Source organism: Pecten maximus, chromosome 3, assembly GCF_902652985.1.
Source record: "Pecten maximus chromosome 3, xPecMax1.1, whole genome shotgun sequence".
NCBI lineage: Eukaryota > Metazoa > Mollusca > Bivalvia > Pectinida > Pectinidae > Pecten > Pecten maximus.
This window is the reverse complement of record NC_047017.1, coordinates 4438484-4458837: the sequence shown is the minus strand read 5'-3', so window position 1 is coordinate 4458837 and position 20354 is coordinate 4438484. Positions and strand designations below refer to the sequence as shown.

The 20354-nt window shown below is 34.7% G+C and overlaps 2 protein-coding genes across 2 annotated transcripts; one reads left to right on the top strand and one right to left on the bottom strand.

The window, feature by feature from the left end:
- Positions 1 to 747: 747 nt before the first annotated feature.
- Positions 748 to 12423, bottom strand: LOC117322993 (polypeptide N-acetylgalactosaminyltransferase 16-like). The gene is made up of 12 exons (XM_033877963.1): positions 12151 to 12423; positions 11074 to 11231; positions 9778 to 9873; positions 8293 to 8360; positions 7963 to 8028; positions 7672 to 7793; positions 5887 to 5980; positions 5535 to 5610; positions 4533 to 4636; positions 2244 to 2370; positions 1477 to 1569; positions 748 to 835 (listed from the first exon to the last, which is right to left on the bottom strand). The coding sequence occupies exons 1-12, from the start codon at positions 12298 to 12300 to the stop codon at positions 748 to 750; spliced, it is 1242 nt and encodes a 413-aa protein (XP_033733854.1). The 5' UTR covers positions 12301 to 12423.
- Positions 12424 to 12462: 39 nt separating this feature from the next.
- LOC117322994 lies at positions 12463 to 16990 on the top strand. Its single transcript, XM_033877964.1, has 4 exons — positions 12463 to 12851; positions 13649 to 13864; positions 14582 to 14788; positions 16744 to 16990. Exons 1-4 carry the CDS (start codon positions 12573 to 12575, stop codon positions 16933 to 16935), a joined length of 894 nt encoding a protein of 297 aa, XP_033733855.1. The 5' UTR covers positions 12463 to 12572; the 3' UTR covers positions 16936 to 16990.
- The last annotated feature ends 3364 nt before the right edge of the window (positions 16991 to 20354 follow it).

Below are 20354 nucleotides of genomic sequence, written 5' to 3'. Positions count from 1 at the left end.
CATCCAAACGAGATCGCCTTCATCTACATCACCTATCACTGACCGGTGGTCTAGGATGAATATCATGAAATCTCATTAGACATTGAGGTAACATAGACATTCAGAGTTACATCTCTAAGCCAGAAACCTTGAACCTTTCATAAATAATTAACCCTACATATCAAATGCAACTTTACCTAAAAGTATTGCATAATGATTGTGGTTAATTTTATAAAAGTAACTATAAATATATATAAATTAAACAACACATATATAGTGCATATGATATATTGTGCTAATAAATAGATATATAACATAGTAACACAAATGACGAAGGAAGACAACTTTTTGACTCATGCCCTGACTGGGCCTCGAACATACGATCTACGGCACCCAATCGCCTAGCCAGAAATACCCGCAGCTTATACCGCTGCGCCAGACACATACAGATATATGTTGTTTTAATACGTGGATTTGTGGGTGAAAGTGACATTAAAAAGAGGCCCAAATAAGGGTTATTTGAATCACAACAATAAATAAATGTGTAACAAGGTTTTTTATGTACAGGAGAAAAGAGAAAAATCACGATATCAAAAATATGTTGGTAGTTAACCTTCAACTCCGAGCGATATAATTATGTCAGTACAATCTATATCAAGTTATAAACTGGAATTTTACATGCATGTACACCACTCCCTTAATTAAGATCAGTGCCAATCAGTAGAAACGAATGGACTGACCAGGCACTGACCAGTCACTGACCAGGACTTACTTCAGTGCGGGGTATACATTGTTGATGTACCAGGCAAAGGAACGACACTGCAACTGATTTCTCAGCTTCTTCCTGTTAGATATCCTGAAATTTAAAAAACAAACTTCTCAAAATTTGTTACAATGATGCTGAATTAGCAAATTCCTCATGTGGAAAAATCCATCAAGGCACTGCCTCAAAATTATTCATTATTCAAGTTCAAATATTTTTTCACTAATTATTGAAAGTTTTCTCCCCTACATATGCAGAAACCCTCTGAAAGAACGATTTAGTGATACAAATCTATTTAGTTAAGATATGCTTATAAGCTGATGTGTGTCAGTAAGTGATGTTATAGACTTGACTTATAGTTGATTCTCTTTAGCTCAATTTGTAGAATGCAGAACTGGCAATACTTAGTCCCAGGTTTGAATTTTAATGGTGGTTTGTACACATGGCATCTAGAATCAAGAGACCAGGTTATCAAATAAGAATCATTTCGATGACAAGCCAACTTGGCGTTTTATGTTTGAAAATTAGTTATTGATATTCACCACATGCGTAAGAACTCGCCGTGATAAAGAGTCAATTGTAAATTCTTTGAATTAAGACAGAAAACACTGTTTAACAGATATTTTTCGAAAGAATACGATAATCTGTGAATCACCAGCAATATTTGAAAGATAACACAGCCACAAACATTTACACTACCAATTGAGCCATTGACAGAGGAGGATGAAACATACCTTCCGAAAGGCTTCATTCTAGCCGATGGCTTCTTTTTATAGAAATATTTTTTGTACTCGTCCATCCACACCTCTGCCACCCTACGTGAATTCCTGTGAAACAAAACATGAAATATTATTTACAAATTAACCAGTATGAACAAGTCGCTCGAAATTTCAAGCTCAATGTTCAAAAATTGAGGTGATTTCTCATCCTTGAAGTTTTAGGGGTTGCATTCATATACAGGGTAACTAATCGAGGATGAAACCCTTGGATTCCAAAGATGGTTGTTTCTTTAACCACTACACAACCATATACTGGTAAATGACTGCATCATTTTTTTTTTAGTTTGAGCTTGTTTTTTTTCTTTCTAATGACTGTGCTGTTCATACATGGCTGTACCAAGACATATCTAATCTGCAGTGTAATACATGAGCTGTAAAACAATAGCCCCAGTCAGCATTTTTCATTTAACTGAAAAACAAGACCCCCAGTCAGCATTTTTCATTTAACTGAAAAACAATAGTCCCAGTCAGCATTTTTCATCTAGCTGTAAAACAAGAGCCCCACCCCAGTCAGCATTTTTCACTTATTTGTCCAAATCATATGTTCATGGAATTGACAGAGATGTCGTTCACACAAATATTAGTTTTGACAGTAGGTTGAGCGATGGTGTTGAAAACATACACTTTTCAAATTAAATAAAAAGAAATATCATTATGTATGAATTATCATCAATTGTCTCATCCTAGAAAAAGAAATTTCCTGTATAACCCTCCATCGTTACCTAATAACCGTGTTGGTATCTCCATCTGGAAACTCATACGGATGTCTTTTCCTGAACACATGGCCGACACGACTACAAGGCACTATTTCAACCTGACCCCCACACATCCACACTTTGAATGACAATTCTGAAAACAGATCAATCATTGAAATTGTTTGTATTGATGACGATTCTCCTTATAAGACTGAATGAGGGTTATGGAGTATGTCTTTCAAAATACTGTAAAATATTTCTGAAAAATAATTTGGAAAGAAAAAAACACATTCCAAGATGAAGGGGAAACTGACAGGCCACTAGAAGACTTTATCTCGGTGACAGTACATGTCGCTCAGAGACCGTAAGTAGGGTGTTTTAAGCAGCAGACAAATATTACCTCGGAGACAGTAGCTCAGAGACCGTCAGTAGGGTGTTTTAAGCAGCAGACAAATATTACCTCGGAGACAGTAGCTCAGAGACCGTCAGTAGGGTGTTATAAGCAGCAGACAAATATTACCTTGGAGACAATAGCTCAGAGACCGTAAGTAGGGTGTTATAAGCAGCAGACAAATATTACCTCAGAGACAGTAGCTCAGAGACCGTCAGTAGGGTGTTTTAAGCAGCAGACAAATATTACCTCGGAGACAGTAGCTCAGAGACCGTCAGTAGGGTGTTATAAGCAGCAGACAAATATTACCTTGGAGACAATAGCTCAGAGACCGTAAGTAGGGTGTTATAAGCAGCAGACAAATATTACCTCGGAGACAGTAGCTCAGAGACCGTCAGTAGGGTGTTTTAAGCAGCAGACAAATATTACCTCGGTGACAGTAGCTCAGAGACCGTCAGCAGGGTGTTATAAGCAGCAGACAAATATTACCTCGGTGACAGTAGCTCAGAGACTGTCAGTAGGGTGTTATAAGCAGCAGACAAATATTACCTCGGTGACAGTAGCTCAGAGATCGTCAGTAGGGTGTTATAAGCAGCAGACAAATATTACCTTGGTGACAATAGCTCAGAGACCGTAAGTAGGGTGTTATAAGCAGCAGACAAATATTACCTTGGTGACAATAGCTCAGAGACCGTAAGTAGGGTGTTATAAGCAGCAGACAAATATTACCTTGGTGACAATAGCTCAGAGACCGTAAGTAGGGTGTTATAAGCAGCAGACAAATATTACCTTGGTGACAATAGCTCAGAGACCGTAAGTAGGGTGTTATAAGCAGCAGACAAATATTACCTCGGAGACAATAGCTCAGAGACCGTCAGCAGGCTGTTATAAGCAGCAGACAAATATTACCTCGGTGACAGTAGCTCAGAGACCGTAAGTAGGGTGTTATAAGCAGCAGACAAATATTACCTCGGTGACAGTAGCTCAGAGATCGTCAGTAGGGTGTTATAAGCAGCAGACAAATATTACCTTGGTGACAATAGCTCAGAGACCGTAAGTAGGGTGTTATAAGCAGCAGACAAATATTACCTTGGTGACAATAGCTCAGAGACCGTAAGTAGGGTGTTATAAGCAGCAGACAAATATTACCTTGGTGACAATAGCTCAGAGACCGTAAGTAGGGTGTTATAAGCAGCAGACAAATATTACCTCGGAGACAATAGCTCAGAGACCGTAAGTAGGGTGTTATAAGCAGCAGACAAATATTACCTTGGTGACAATAGCTCAGAGACCGTAAGTAGGGTGTTATAAGCAGCAGACAAATATTACCTTGGTGACAATAGCTCAGAGACCGTAAGTAGGGTGTTATAAGCAGCAGACAAATATTACCTTGGTGACAGTAGCTCAGAAACCGTCAGTAAAGTGTTATAAGCAGCAGACAAATATTACCTCGGTGACAGTAGCTCAGAGATCGTCAGTAGGGTGTTATAAGCAGCAGACAAATATTACCTTGGTGACAATAGCTCAGAGACCGTAAGTAGGGTGTTATAAGCAGCAGACAAATATTACCTTGGTGACAATAGCTCAGAGACCGTAAGTAGGGTGTTATAAGCAGCAGACAAATATTACCTTGGTGACAATAGCTCAGAGACCGTAAGTAGGGTGTTATAAGCAGCAGACAAATATTACCTCGGAGACAATAGCTCAGAGACCGTAAGTAGGGTGTTATAAGCAGCAGACAAATATTACCTTGGTGACAATAGCTCAGAGACCGTAAGTAGGGTGTTATAAGCAGCAGACAAATATTACCTTGGTGACAATAGCTCAGAGACCGTAAGTAGGGTGTTATAAGCAGGAGAAAAATATAAATAATCTTCATGTGAAATATTACAATGATAAGTAAAAGTTTTCACCTCATCACTTACCGAAATTTTCCCCACCCCAGATATCCATGCCAGTGTCATACTTTCCCAGTTTGTTAAACCAGGACCGGCTGATACTGAAGACTCCCCCAGCCATCACAGCTGTTCTGCAAGACAGGGCATATCATAGAGTATATATATATATATATATGTAAAGTGGTTCATTGATGGTTACGTCACAATGTTTCAGAAAATAAGGTGAGCTAGAAATTAAAACACATGTATGAGTTCACCTCTTACCAAGTTTTACAAACGCGTGAAATGCTTAAGAGAAAATGAGGTTTATATTTAGAAGTTACAAAGTAGAAATCATAAGCTAATTCAAGTCACTAAATGTGACAAATTCATAACAGGATTGACAATGCAAAACACTAGAGGACTTCAAGGCACACATACACTATACAGCCCTTATAGTACTCATCACACACTAAAAACAAACACCTGTTTTTACCTTTTATCTATACCCTACACAAATGAAAAAAAAAAATAATAATAATAAAAAAAAAACACACACATTTTCACGTCTCTGCATCAAACCTTACTCCTATAACATAAGAGGCCGCTGGTCGGCTCTTTTTCTATCGGATATTATTTTGCCGACTGTTACACGGCGCCTGTCAAAAGTATCTCGCCGTGTAAAACCTCTAACATTGTTGGAGTACATCAAACCTAGGATGTAATCGTCAATACTGCAATACTGACAGAGCCCCCGAATATTAAAGAAGAGGAAAAAGACAGTAAAAGTTTGAGTTACTCTAATGTAATACCTCTAGATCTTGTTGTCAAATTAAAAAAATAACTTATCTGGAAATCATAAATGGGGATAACACATCTGAAAATCAATATAAATACTGGCTTAAACTGAAAACTTTGAAATGCCATGAACTGGGAGGCCCATTATTCGAATCAACATTCATATTCTTTTAATCTAACTGATGATATCTTATGTTGCTATTTTGAACTCTATCAAAGTTTATATATCTTTTGAATGATAATAAAACTTACTTGCGAGGGTCCTCTGGTCGAAACACCATCGACTGAGGAGGGGGTTCCCATTTAAAATTCAGTCCCCAATCAAATCCTGGAAATAATACAAAATATCATCAGCATTGGATAACAGTATCAAAACTTGATTACTTAAATTTCCTTTTGTATATATCCTTAATTTCACTTATAGATATTTTGTCATTACAAGAGGTGCTCATTTGCAAAATTTGAGAATTTTGAGTGATTCCCATGGTAATATGACACGTAAACACTGAATGAAGGGAAATAACTCTGTATATCCTGAGAGACAGGATTTCAATACATTGTCTGACCTTTATATCCCCGAGTGTATTACATCGACAGGACTCACCTCCGACGACCACAGGTGTTTGAGGAGCAACAATGTAATCAAATGTAGATGTGTTGATTACATCTAGAATAGGACACACCACAGCCTTAGGCGACTACAACATATATACAATAGAAAATATTGTCAGATTCTTAAAGGGTTCAAGTGAATAGGTTGATCCTAGTATACATCTGTTTGTGGTTTATAAATGTAACTCCTGGACCAGATATTAATGGGAATTAAACTTAGGAATTCTCTGTTACTTCTTAGAATTCTATAGGATTCCTGGTACAAATATCAATGTTTTTTTTTCTATTATTTTAAAATTCATGTATATTTCCTGGTAATTCAATATGAACTTAGGATATATTTCAAAGAGATTCATTTCTCCTGTGAAATTATCTTGATGTGTTTTTCACTTTGAAGTTACATGTATTTGGGTTATTAACAAAATAACCCACTTATTCATAAGTTTTGTTATTTACTAATTCTCATCTAATGATTTTCATCCACATCAATGTTTATATATGAGACATCTACACACAGGTATGGTTTGATTTGTAATAAAGCATGACTGATTTCTGCTCAATAAGTGTTCTTATTTATGGTATGAACGATTTGGCTTCGTCAGTCGAGATGGAAACTCCGAGACGAAAGCGTGTTCTGCTTACTTGATCCAGTGCCGCATAATTTCCAATAAAATTCGACAGATTGTAACAGATGGCATGAGACAAAAGCAAATTAATGATTTTTTTTTCAGAAATTACATATGTAAATGTGTTTTTGTAAGCTACGAAACGTACGGTCAATACCATGGTGTCTTATATGTTAACTCATTGTGTATTTATTAAAACGTTGGTACAACATCATCTTTTACTGTTGTAATTTCCGTGATTCGATACTAACGCCACCCTCGTTATACCGCCATAATTGACACGGACGAAATGTGGCGATATAACGAGGGTAGACTGTAGATGATATAAATTAGACAAGGTAGATAACTCTCCCCTCTACTTTGATATAGATGATATAAAGTTGACAAGGTAGATAAGTCTCTCCTCTACTTTGATATAGATGATGAAAAATTTGACAAGGTAGATAACTCTCTCCTCTACTTTGATATAGATGATATAAAGCTGACAAGGTAGATAACTCTCTCCTCTACTTTGATATAGATGATATAAAGCTGACAAGGTAGATAACTCTCTCCTCTACTTTGATATAGATGATATTAAGTTGACAAGGTAGGTAGCCCTCTCCTCTACTTTGATATAGATGATATAAAGTTGACAAGGTAGGTAACTCTCTCCGCTACTTTGTTATAGATGATATTAAGTTGACAAGGTAGATAACTCTTTCCTCTACTTTGATATAGATGATATTGGGCGACTTCGGGCGCTGACTAGAGTGACTATAATCTAACTATTGTAGAAGCGAACTCACTTTGGTTACATATACTGCGCATGTGTAGAGAAACAAGAAGTAACAATACGCATGTCTAGTCGACTTTGCTTAACCACTTGAGCCGAATGGGTCCGACTTTAGCAACTAGACTTCGTTTGCGCATGCGTCATCATTTGGAAGCATGGCAGTGATTGGTTGTTGTTTATACACATATGTAATCACATTAGAAGGAACAGCCTAACTATAGTAAATGGCTGACGCCCGAAGTAGGCCTTTAAGTTGACAAGGTAGATAACTCTCTCCTCTACTTTGATATAGATGATATAAAGTTGACAAGGTAGATAACTCTCACCTCTACTTTGATATAGATGATATAAAGTTGACAAGGTAGATAACTCTCACCTCTGCTATCCTGTAGAGGAGTGGCTCCAGCCAGCCAACATTGACCTCACAATGACTGTCTAGAAAGGTCAAGACCTCACTCTCAGCTAAACCAGCTCCTCGTACTCGCGATCTGATCAGACCTATAAAGAAAATAAGGAAATAGGCAATACATATATATATTGTTTCATTGTCTTGTGGATGAGCGTTTAAGTTTCAAAATGCCACTGTGTTCAGTAATAAGAATTATTATAACAATTGATATGTGATGAAGAGAGCATTTCAAACTTTCTTCTTGGTTAATATTCCTACCTTCTCGTTTTTTGTTCCTATAAACTTGGACTTTTGGTATCTCAGGAAGTAAACGGCCGACTTCAGCTGAAAAATATAAGTGAATCACCTCCATACCTAAATAGATATTAAAGAATTCTAAAAGAATAATTTACATATAATTTTTGTAGAAATAAGTTAAATAGGGTTTTTGTAGAAATAAGTTCTGCACGATTATTGTATAAATAGATTATAAACGATTTTTGCAGAAATAATTTGTAAATGTTTTTTGTAGAAATAAGAAGTTATATGCGTTCAGTTAAAATCTTACAATGGTATTTTTGTTTGCATTAATTTACTTTCTGCTCTTACCATCATCACTGAAGTCGTCAATCAGCAGAATCTCTTTGATAAGTTCTGGTGGGGTCCTCCTCAAAACACTACAGTTTTAAACACATGTTCTTCAAATTAGTTCGGCATAATGTTATGTAGCATGTTTATATATCAACATAAATGATGATCAATAATTTATGTTGAATGTAACATCTAAATACACATGTATGTACTGGTTGATGAAAAATTACTAATACAAATATTTAGGTTATACTCCGAGGCAAACCTTACCTACAATGTAGGAATTTAATGGAAATAGTTAAAATAATCTAGACACATGAATATCAAAAGTGATTTTGATAGTGGCTCTAAAAATATTCCACAACTCAGTAAAACTTGTATTTAATCTACAATGTACATCTATGATATCAGTGTATAAAGGGAGGTAACTGTTTATCTTATTTGCATATATCCATATGTTACTCGTTAACATAACAGGCTGCTGGTCAGCTAATTTATTATCTGACCTTATTGTGCAAACTGCGCCCTGTTATTTCCTAAGCAATATTTCTTTGATGTGCATTCTGCCTTTAAATCAAATCCCTATGGCTTTTTTAAGGGGCATTCCTTCGTTCGGACATCAGAAATATGCATAATTTCTATTGATGAAATCTATGTCCGAACGGTGATTATATTAGGCTGTGTGCCTACACGTAATGAATTAACGTCGAAATGTACAAGAAAAAGGTGTATCATTTATACTGTGTGTCTTTGCAGTAATTAGTGATACTTCGGGTCTAATTAAGAATTTTCAGGACTTAATACTCAAAGAACTTTGGTTTATATTGAGAGTAAAACTCCCTTATTAATGTAAAGATTATAACTTTTCCTACTTGGAAAAATAGGTATTTTCCAGTAAGTTTAATTTTGACGACCTAGACTTTATTCAATTGAAGGAATACCCCTTTAACATTGATAACAAATGTGTACTTACAGTTTATACATTAAATATTTTACTTAAATGCTCAAATCAGCATAAGAAAAGAAATGAACTCCCAGGTGCAGTCAACGACCATGACCAAGTTTATCTAGCTTTCAAACATGGCGGTTTCAGTCAATACAAAATGCATATCAGTATTCTATAGGAAACAAATACTAATAATGAAAAGAAAAGCAATGCTGCTGAAAATATGACAGCCAGCATTGGGTAAAAAGCAGTAGGGAAGTTAGAGGTTACATGGGGCCTGTTTGTTTCCTCAGTTTTTAAATGTAAATTTCAAACGCATATCTTGACAGACCTGCAAATGTTAATACAGGCCTAGGAAGTCTTTGTCAAGACTTGTCTGAAAACAATATAAAATCCCCCGGTCTGTCTTTTTTATAAACGAATTACTCTGGTCCAAGTGGTCTAACGGTTTGGACCGCAAAAACGAAAACGGCCATGGCGCCTAATATAAATTTCTCACCAATCTCTTACATTTTTGGAGTAATCCACATGTTATCTTTGTATTCAGATCTACAAACCTTACAACAGTTCTTAGTAGTGTGGACCTGGCCTCGTTATAATAAGCAATGATCACAGATGTTGCTGGTAGGTCTGTGAATGGTCTTGCCTTGCATCTAAAAATAGAAGTTTAAAAAAATATTGTTTAAATACATACAGTGTACATATACATCAATGGAGATAATGATTAAGTTTATTTGACTTAGGCTTGTTATTTCATTCTTCTGGATTTAATATGAATGTTATTCCATTTATCTGGCTTTATTAAGAATATTATTCCATTTATCAGACTTTAATAGGAATATTATTCCATTTATCTGACTTTAATAGGAATGTTATTTCATTTATCTGGCTTTTTTAGGAATATTATTCCATTTATCTGACTTTAATAGGAATGTTATTCCATTTATTTGTCTTAAGAATGTCATTCCACTTATCTGATTTAGGAATATTATTCCATTTATTTCATATGGGAATGTTATTCCAATATATAAAATACAGTAATAGACTAAATGACTTAAACTGTGTCTCTAACATATTTCTTATGATGAATTCTGAATGTACAGCTACCTTTATTTCTTTGTGATGAACCCTGATCATATTTGAAAGTCTAAAAGCTGCAGATATCACTCTATCATATGTTGTTCTACTACTCTAGTCACCCACAGAATTAATTGACTTGCCTGTAATTAAATTTACATTGCTATTTGACAGTAACATCTTGCCAATAAATTTTTACATATATATATATATATATATATCAGTATACATTTGAAAACAATTCATCGTTGACAGTCAAGTTTGTGTGCATTTATATTATATTTTGACTCTCAGGATATTTGTTTTTTGACTCTCAGGATTTTACAGCTGAGAGTCACCGACTCCTGAGATTTTGATCCTACTTTCATTTACTGACAGAATCAGTAGTTTCATTCGCTATTCAGTACAAGTTATAATAACTCAGCTGTATTCACTTGTTATTAGATTGAATACTTTTAATCAATTAATTTGTGTTGTTTTTTGTTGATGAATGCAATATGTTTAGTAAAAATGTCGCCGTGCGCAATCTCCAGTTTGAGGAAAGTCCTCAAACTGTAGATCTCCAGTTTGTCAACATTTGATCCTTGACAGGTATGAATAGAATTTGTGGAAATGAAATACCATGATCATGACAACTAAGGCAGACATCTTATAAACAAACTCATAGGATTAATATATATGATATAAATTCATCACACATATTCAGTGGTGACTTATTTTTACTTGGTTTGGATAGTAGAAACTTCCACCAATATGATAGAGAAAAACAATAATACCTCTTGTTCCTACTGTCAGGTAGGGGGCGGTCGAACGGGATATCGTTGCTTTTGAGAACATTGAAGGCATGGTTTAGGAAAGGGTCTTTCTGGTCCGATATTGATGGTGGCTGAAGGTAAGATCCTGGATCAAAGCTCCCAAGACTGACACTGTGAGTCTGAAATGAAATAAATGAGTTAAATTTCCCTTTGAAAATTCTCGGGACCCTTATGATAATATTGATATTCCACACTCTTTCTATCTACAGAGGAATGTTACAAAATGGGAATTCATGAATACTGCATGTATAGGCCCTGATCATAACAGTTCTCATATTGTAACATGTCTCTACAGTGTATGTATCAAAGTTATAAAGAGTTGGACACAGGCCTGAGAAGGACCACTTAGCCGCACACATGTCTGTTCCAGGAAGCTGTCCAGTTCTCTGGACGTATGAGATGGATAGGAAAAGGCTCATTTGAGGGGGAAATAGGCAATGAAGATTTGACCACTGGCCTCCTCACAGCGCTTGAGCACTGTGGGCATTTCAGAGAGCTGTCCAGTCCTGTGGATGTATGAGATGGATAGTAAACAGTCATTTGAGGGGGATACAGGCAATGGAAGATTTGACCACTGGCCCTGGCAGCCTGAATAGCTGAAAACCTGTCAATTAACTAACTAACCAGATATCGAGGGTGTAATAATTATTATCTTGCTTTAATTATAAGTAAATTCTTGAGAATTGCTTTAATTGTAAGTAAATAGTTAAGAAAAAATTATAATAATCATCACATGTACAATTGATTAAGTCCATGGTCAGTTCTCCACCAGGGAACATGTCCCATAAAATGGAAGCCATGCCATGAATAGAATAAATTGAAGCTTTTTACATAACTGATAGGCCATGTAGTCGGTCATAGTATTAACTTAAATACAATTGTATATTGTTTACATAAAACATTTCACATTTAATAATACACATATACATTTAAAAGCTGCTTGATATACATCCTTGACCTGTTACTGTACATGTACAAATATCAATCTTAAATACGTTAATGGATACCAGTGTATTGGACACGTAAACACATCGTCACCTTTCCATCTACGTCTGTATCACTTGAGATCCAATGTTTCGGAATAAAAAACGCCTTATAGAGAAACTGCAAGTCTCCTGAATAATGCAATACACATAAGATTATCATTGAGATAATCAGCAGTGCACATAATCGTCGATATTTCTTCATGTTTTCCTTGCATTGCGCCTTCTTCCCTCCTTGTAAAAGTTTCGAAAGTTTCGTCGTCACCTCAGCATCAGCATCAATTCGCCATCTATTAAGTGCTTGTAACTTTTTGATTGGCGTTTGTGTGAAATACAAGGTTTTGAGTGACCCAGACTGCTCTATTCGGGACGTTTCGGACTTTATGATTACATCAGAGAAGTCGGGCCTACCGGTGAGATTTTAGACCGGTGCACGTTGAGCAAAGATTACTTTACCAAAAAATAACATCAAGAAACATGCCTAGCTGGTTCGGCATCGATCATCGGACACTGGCTGTTGGGACAGTAGCCCTAACTACAGGCGTCGCTGCTTTCTCTACTTATAAATGGTTGTCAGAGAGGAGAAGGCGTGCCGCCGACAACGTGTACGAATCAGAAAAACTGTTAAGTGAATATTTGGTGTTCCACTTTGGGTCACAGAAAGATGTTCTGCGATATGACTTTGGTCCAGTTGATGCTCTTGACTTCCCCAAACGATGTGCGGATGTCTGCCTCAAGCACACAGATGGGTTAGAGGTAAACATTTTGAGTAGACTAGACCACAGCCACAGGGTTAATTTTATCTTGCAATCACAAGGATTGTGAGAATATGTACACCTGTGCTCTGTTATACACAGATACATGATAATGTGTTACGATGATATACAGGGAAGGTGGCTACCTATGTACATGCACGACCTCCAGCTGTGACCGTTCACACCTGTTGCAGCCTCTAATTATTTTATTTCCTACACTCATCGTGGATATTTCCCAAGTAAAACACAGGCCTTTATCCCATTCACCTAGGAGTGACATACTATATTCTTTACCTGCGAATTTCCTGATACTGTTGGTAAAAATCTTTTACAGCAGTTTACAACTTGGTTTTCTTTCCGTTGACCGTAAAAAAGTACATGGACCAATGAACATGGTTTTTTTTTCAGTACTCGGGCTGTGGTTTCCTCCCACAGTAAGACAGATATTAAACTCATTGCTGCTTCCAATTTCATTCCAGGCAATATAAGATAAATACGTTTCAAGTTGTTGGCAATTTTTTTTTTAAGAATCAGTTCATTGATTTTAGTTAAAATAAACTTTTAAATGTCTATGCTATCATTTTTTGTTTAAAAAAAATCAGAAGTTATCACAAAAATGATAATTGTTTAAGATTTATTTTACAACCCCCCCCACCCACACAAATTTAAAATTATCTTCCTTTGTTAGTTGTGTTATGTAATTACTATGTTTTATGTATATATGATATATATTATATACATCGTACAATATATTAAAATTATATAGGCCTTCATTATTTTATGGATTTTTTATTTCAGTCACGTATTCCCTCCAGAGCGCTAGATATTGGGTGTGCTGTAGGCAGATCAAGCTTTGAGTTAGCCAGGAAGTTTAAGGAAGTGATCGGAATAGACTACAGTCAATCATTTGTGGATGCCTGTATCCACATGAGGGATCTCCAGGAAAGAGTTTACTTTGTTCAAGATGAAGGACAGCTCTCCACACCTCATTTGGCCAAAGTTGCTGATGATATTGTGAGCACTTCTTTATATGTAGTGTCAACATCCTGTACAACAGATGCTAGTTATTTATTCTGATTTAGATCGTACTTGCAAACCCCTTCTTTAGGCGGTAGACTCCTGAATTTTGAATCATAATTAAATAGGTTCATTAGAAAGTAACATGAAATGTGCTGTTTTGAGTTAAATCCATTTGTCAGATTTTGATATAGTGAGTGGTTGTTGAACTTCTCATTGATCATAGGTAGATTTTTTATCAGGTAGTGGTGTTCAGATTAATCAAGTTAGTCAAGTTTAACTTGTTTGAGGTGTTTAACCAATTAATCGAGTAGGAAACCAGTTTGTCAGAATGCCTGATATCACGATAAATGAAAGATTATTAATTTTGCTGATTGGTATCACATGCTAGACAAACTTGTGACAATCTATCGCTTGATTGTGGTTGTCACTTATATAACATGCAAGCATCTAGATGACTCGGAACAGCACAGTAAGCACTATGTTTAAATACCAAAGAATGGTAATTAAAAATTAATCAATTTTAATCAATCATCGATTGGATAGACAAAACTGACGATTGATCAAGAAATTTCAATTGATTCCCATCACTATTATAAGGACACTTTATCGTAATATTTAAATGTCTGTAGGATTTTCTTGGTTTGGTTAACTCACAATAAAGTACATACAATGATGAATGTATATATATAAGTATGATACATCCTTTGTTAGGACCGATCCAGGACCAGCTTCCAGCAGGGGGATGCATGTGACCTTGCCCGTGACCTTGGCCAGTTCGGATGTGTACTTGCTGCAAACTTGATATGTCGTCTCCATCAGCCATTTAACTTCCTTCGCAGACTTAAGGAGTTGGTGGCACCTGGTGGAATCCTAGTGATTACCTCCCCTTATACCTGGCTACAGGAGTTTACTGACAAGGTAGAGTTCTCAGTCAAGTGTGTTAACATTTCTTTTTATTACTATAATTTATTCCTGTGTGTTCTTTTTACACCGATGAGAATGGGACACTAAGGCATTTTTAAGGTCTAATATTTTTTATTTATTTATTCATTTTTTTTTTATTTCAATGTTTTTCCTTTTTCATTTCGTTTGATTTCGTTTTCGTTTGATGTTGTTTCGTTTCGTTTGATTTTGTTTTGTTTCATTTGATTTGATTTCGTTTCGTTTCATTTTGCTTTCGTATCACACTTTACAGTTACCCTATTTACAGTATAACAGTAACCTATTTAATATTTTACAAGATTAGAAGATGATAATATAGATTTGAAAGCCAGGCAACTGTTAATTGATTGAAATCTTGCATATTAATATTCAAATTCAAAACTGAAGATTCAAAATAGGATTTTAAATGATATTCTGAAGGCAAATAAATCTTTTTTTTTTTTTTTTGTAGAATTCTGAAATAATGTAAAAGAAACAACTCTTTGAAACAAGCAAGACCAAAAATTTTCGAAACTGAGATTGAGTAATTGAGCACTAAAAATTGAAGTGCAGATTTAAAAGTAGATGGTATGATAATAATCATATTGTCAAGCTATAATGGTTCCATTTACTTTGGGTTGAAAAGTTGACACAATGCTTTTAAATTAAAAGTATTTTGAACACAGAAAATTTAGCATATTTGTATATTCCCATCAACAATAGTTTTTATGTCCCTTGATGCCCTTCATCTTCATGCTTTTCATTTTCATCATTCTGACTTTATAGACACATCTTTTAGGACATAATAACAGAAGTTTATACAAAAATAACCCTCAGTTGTGCACTAACTATTCAGGTTTCAAACTTCTTCTGAAATTTCACAAGTGGGATTAATCTGAAACTTGCCACAAATGATCATGAGATGGTGCAGACAAACTGCTCTTATTACTCAGTCAAGTCCAAAATCCAAGATGGCTGTCATGGCCGCCATCTTGAAAAACCCACTTTAAACTTCACCAGTTTGACTAGTGCCACTAGAGCTTAAAATTGGTGGTAGGAGAAGTATGTAACCCTGATAAATACTAGCCCCAATATACTGCTTGGCTAGAGAGATCTTATCTTTAGTTATATTTAAGATAGTAAATAACATATACGATAGTAGAATAACTCAAAACTTTTTCCAAATGGACAAGATGAGTAGAACCAGAGGTCACGATAAGAAAATATTCAAAAAGCAATGTCGTCTTGATGGGAGGAAACATTTTTTCAGTTACCGAGTTATTGATTTATGGAATAGCTTGCCACAAATTGTTGTTGATGCTGATTCTGTCATAAAATTTGAAATAATGTTAGATGATCATTGGAAAAATAAACGTTATTATTCATGAATGTACAGGAACTAATATAAAGCCATTAATTACATAGGAAATATTTATATTATACTATGTATTGATATTGATATGGATATAGAGGCTACAAGCCTGCGTCCATTATTTATGCTAATAAATGCTAATAAATATTGGTTGAGTGTAAGACTGGTAAGGTAAGCCAGAGGTCCTGGGTTCGATCCCTAGCGGAGACAGTGGTTTAAATTTTATTGATCATGCACTCTGTTACCTATATGTTTTTCTGGACCAGAGGAATATGTATTTCACCTGCATTTACTAAAGTAAAGATATATATTCTAAAGATGATGAGAAAACATGTATTTTGAGAATGAAACTTGTGGATTTTAATGATATTGAAATAACAAAACCATGTTAATCTTACATCCATAATGTTAATTAACAGCAAAGGTAAGTGCTAAATGATGATGCTTTAAGTCCTGCTTATATGCTGGACAGTTCTGAGATATAAAAATTCTAATACAGGATATATGGTAAATCTCCTAGTCCGAGGTGTAAGATATTTAGATTTCACATGATATTACATGTGACCTTGTACTTTTGCAGAGTGTCTGGTTGGGAGGTTATAATGACAAAGACGGTAACCCAGTGACCGGATTTGAGACCCTTAAGAAGGAATTTGGACCACACTTCGACTTGGTGGAAGCCATGAATATGCCATTCTTTATTAGGGAAACTGCACGCAAAAATCAGTGGACAGTGGCCCATTGTACGGTTTGGAAGAGGAAGACAAACTAGTCGGACTTTTACATATAACATGTAAAATCAAACAGGAAATAAATGTCAATATTTACTGTCGACAGTAGATGTTTAACGCTTATAAATGTAAACTCTCAGACATATCATTCACATGGATCGGTCATGAATATTGATGTGATATACTTTATTAATGAAAAGTCCCTCCAGTTATGGTACATTGTGACATTGTCATTGTAATCAAATTATATATTGTATCTAAAAAAAATACTGAAAAATTATTTATTCTCATTTGGATATTTTGTCATAGGTTTATTTCGAGACATATACATGTATATGTACATGTATATCAGAATTAATTAAATTTTTTTTTTTTTTTTGTAAATTTTTCGTCCCCACTGATTTTCATTTAAATGATAAATATAATAATTTTTATTGGGGTTATGAGTTTAAAATAGCTACAAAAATCAAGTGCATATTACTTTTAAACTACAATGTATAGTCATATCTATCCTAGTGAAGATAATATGTTTGACTTTTGGGTCATAAAATTGGTTTATAAGGACAATTTTTTTACCAAAATATACTTGATGGTTGATGGAATGTATTTTATCTCTAGTCATTTCAATATGAACGTCCCCAACACCCCCAAATCCCCCCCCCCCCCCCCCTCCCTTTATATTTCTGTAATTTAAGATTTTAAAAATATTGTCAAAAAAACTGTCAAGAACACTTTCGTAAGTGTCGCCATTTTTGTAAGTGGTTGCTATTTTCGTAAATGATGCTTTTTTGTAAGTGGTTGCTGTTATCTTAAATAATGCTTTGTTATAAGTGGATGCTATTTTTGTATGGTAAGTGGATGCTATTTTTCTAGTACGCAACAACTGGATAAAGTACTCCAGTACAAAATCATAAAACAAAATGTAATATACTGGCCTATAATATCTACATAGTTAAAATGTTTGAGTTAAAATATTTTAAAGTTTTTTTATTTGGATAGCTCGAGATAGAAAAATGTTAATGGATGGACAAACTTTACACTTTAATCTGTTTGTAAATTGATTTAGTAATATCTTTTTCCGGGAATCATTTGTTTACTCACACGTGTCCAACGGGAAGTTCTTGCGAGATTAAAACAAGTTAGTAAATTTCGATAATTTCAATTATATTGCGTACTAGACTGGCTCCCTGTCTCTTGAATATAAAAATTATAAATAAAATTGAGCTTTATGATTTTGGTCCCTAGGATATGTCTAAGTTTCAAACTAGGGGGAGATAATCTAGTATTAAAATTTAGTGGAGCTAACAAAAAACTTAAGGGCTGGTGGCAAGTCTAATTGCGTACATGTACAATGTATATTGAATTTCATTATTTATTACCAAACATTATCTCATTCACGTAAGAATTTGTTGAGATTATTTTTAACACCTTAAATTAATGCATCATTCAGCCATGGCCTGGCGATGCATTACTGCATTATCAGGGCTTACAGAGTATTACATCCGTACAAAAACAATTGTCTATAAGCTGAATGTGAATGGTAAGCTAATATCTTCAGGTCACATTCAGCGACAAGATCTCTTTCCGAAATTTCTGTTAAAATATCTATTGTTGACAACATAACACTTTAAAACTGCCTCAACTCCACTTAAACTTGGATTAATATAAATTTAACCTACATAACTCCATTTTAACTCTCTATCTGGAACAGAAGTTATAACTAACAAAGAAAAAAGAAATGTATTGGATTCATTCTCAGCATTTTACATTAAAAGTTTTGTGCATTTAGATATTCATAGGGAGTATGAAATTTCATAGTCTGTGTCCGGAAATAATGAAAATTCATAATCATGCCAAGCCTTTAGGGACCATAAAGTTATATAGGATGAATTGTCCGAAATTGAAGGGAATTCTACAGTATATAGTCTATCGTTTTTTATTTTCGGAGAATGAGCCTCTGACCTAAAATTCGTAAATTGTCAGTTTTGGTAATTTTGGTGGGTTTTTGTCAGTGGATGCATGTAAGCTGCTGAAATTGTTGAAATTTCGGTCAATTGGGCATTAATTAATCTGAATTTTTTTTTTTACAATATGTGTTTAGTTTTTAGTTATGAACACAGAGACTTGGCAGGAATTCTCAACCCACCTTATGGGCCACAGGGACCACTGTGACCCAGAATGAAAATCTATAAGTGATCAAGGGTTTGGACCCTTTAGTTGATTTTCCATTCTGGGTCATAGGAACGTGTCAAGTCCCTGTGATATAGATGATGTAATTTAGACTTTGTGTTTACTGCCCTGTGATTATTGAATCATGACATCTGTAGAGTTATAAGACAACAAATGTGCAATATTGTTGAAATGACAAAAATCAACATACAGTGCAATTGTATTTACCAAAAAAAATGTGACTATATAACAATGTCTTTGTTGTTGTGTTATTATTTTTTTTGTGTGAACTAAGCGCTTGTGCCTTTGCTTTTCTCAGTATGTCAGATATATATTTACCTATGATATTTCTTACAGCTGTGGATTTTATTTTTGTATACAACTTTGTGGTAACGATAAAAGATATTTCTAGCACCTTGGGTAATATTTGGTCACACCAAATTTATATGATATATTTATACATACATGTCGTGTATCATAGTAATTATGAACTCAGCTTTGCTGTCTTGTTATGAATATTATATCTATTGTAAGCATTTACTGGGAACACTTTTTCCCAAAAGTTTTGTGTAGAGCGCAGATGTCGAATTACCATTTCATTCCATTATTAGAAAGGTTTTCAGTTTTTTTGTGATGTTGAATAAATATTGAACTGAAATGGAGAGTGTCAGATTTGTTTATGCGAATCTTCCTGCGGAGAACCTACAATGATATCTGTTTACATCGCCCCCTGGAGTTCTTTAGAGATATTTTGTTGTTTTGTTTACTGTAATTAACTCAAAATTTGCTACAATATCATATCAGATTTCATCAGATCAGTGTTCTCACTCGCTTGCTCACTGTCATTTCCTTACAAAATAATACATTTTAATCTGCCATTAGAGAAATTATAACTGTTTTTAATCTGAAAAATACAAAAAAAAATACTGTTTGAATGTTTATCGTATAAAGTTGCAGTTTAATTAATTGATATTTGCTAAGAATAAAAGAAGTTAAATGATTGTGAAAAAAAAAGGAAGTGGCTCCAACTATTGATGTCTTTTTTCATCTAGCTCCAAACTTCTATGTCTGAAATATTTCATTTAAAGTCAGAAAATTATTCAGTCTATTGACTGATAGTTTTGCAATCTCTCTAATTCATTAACAATGATGACCAACATATCGCATTATAATTTGGAAAACATATACTTCTGAGTATGTATACTACAATAGTTCTAAGCAAGTCAGATGACCGTTAAGGCCCACGGGCCTCTTGTTTTCAAATCAATGGCTTTTACTTTCAAGATCAAAT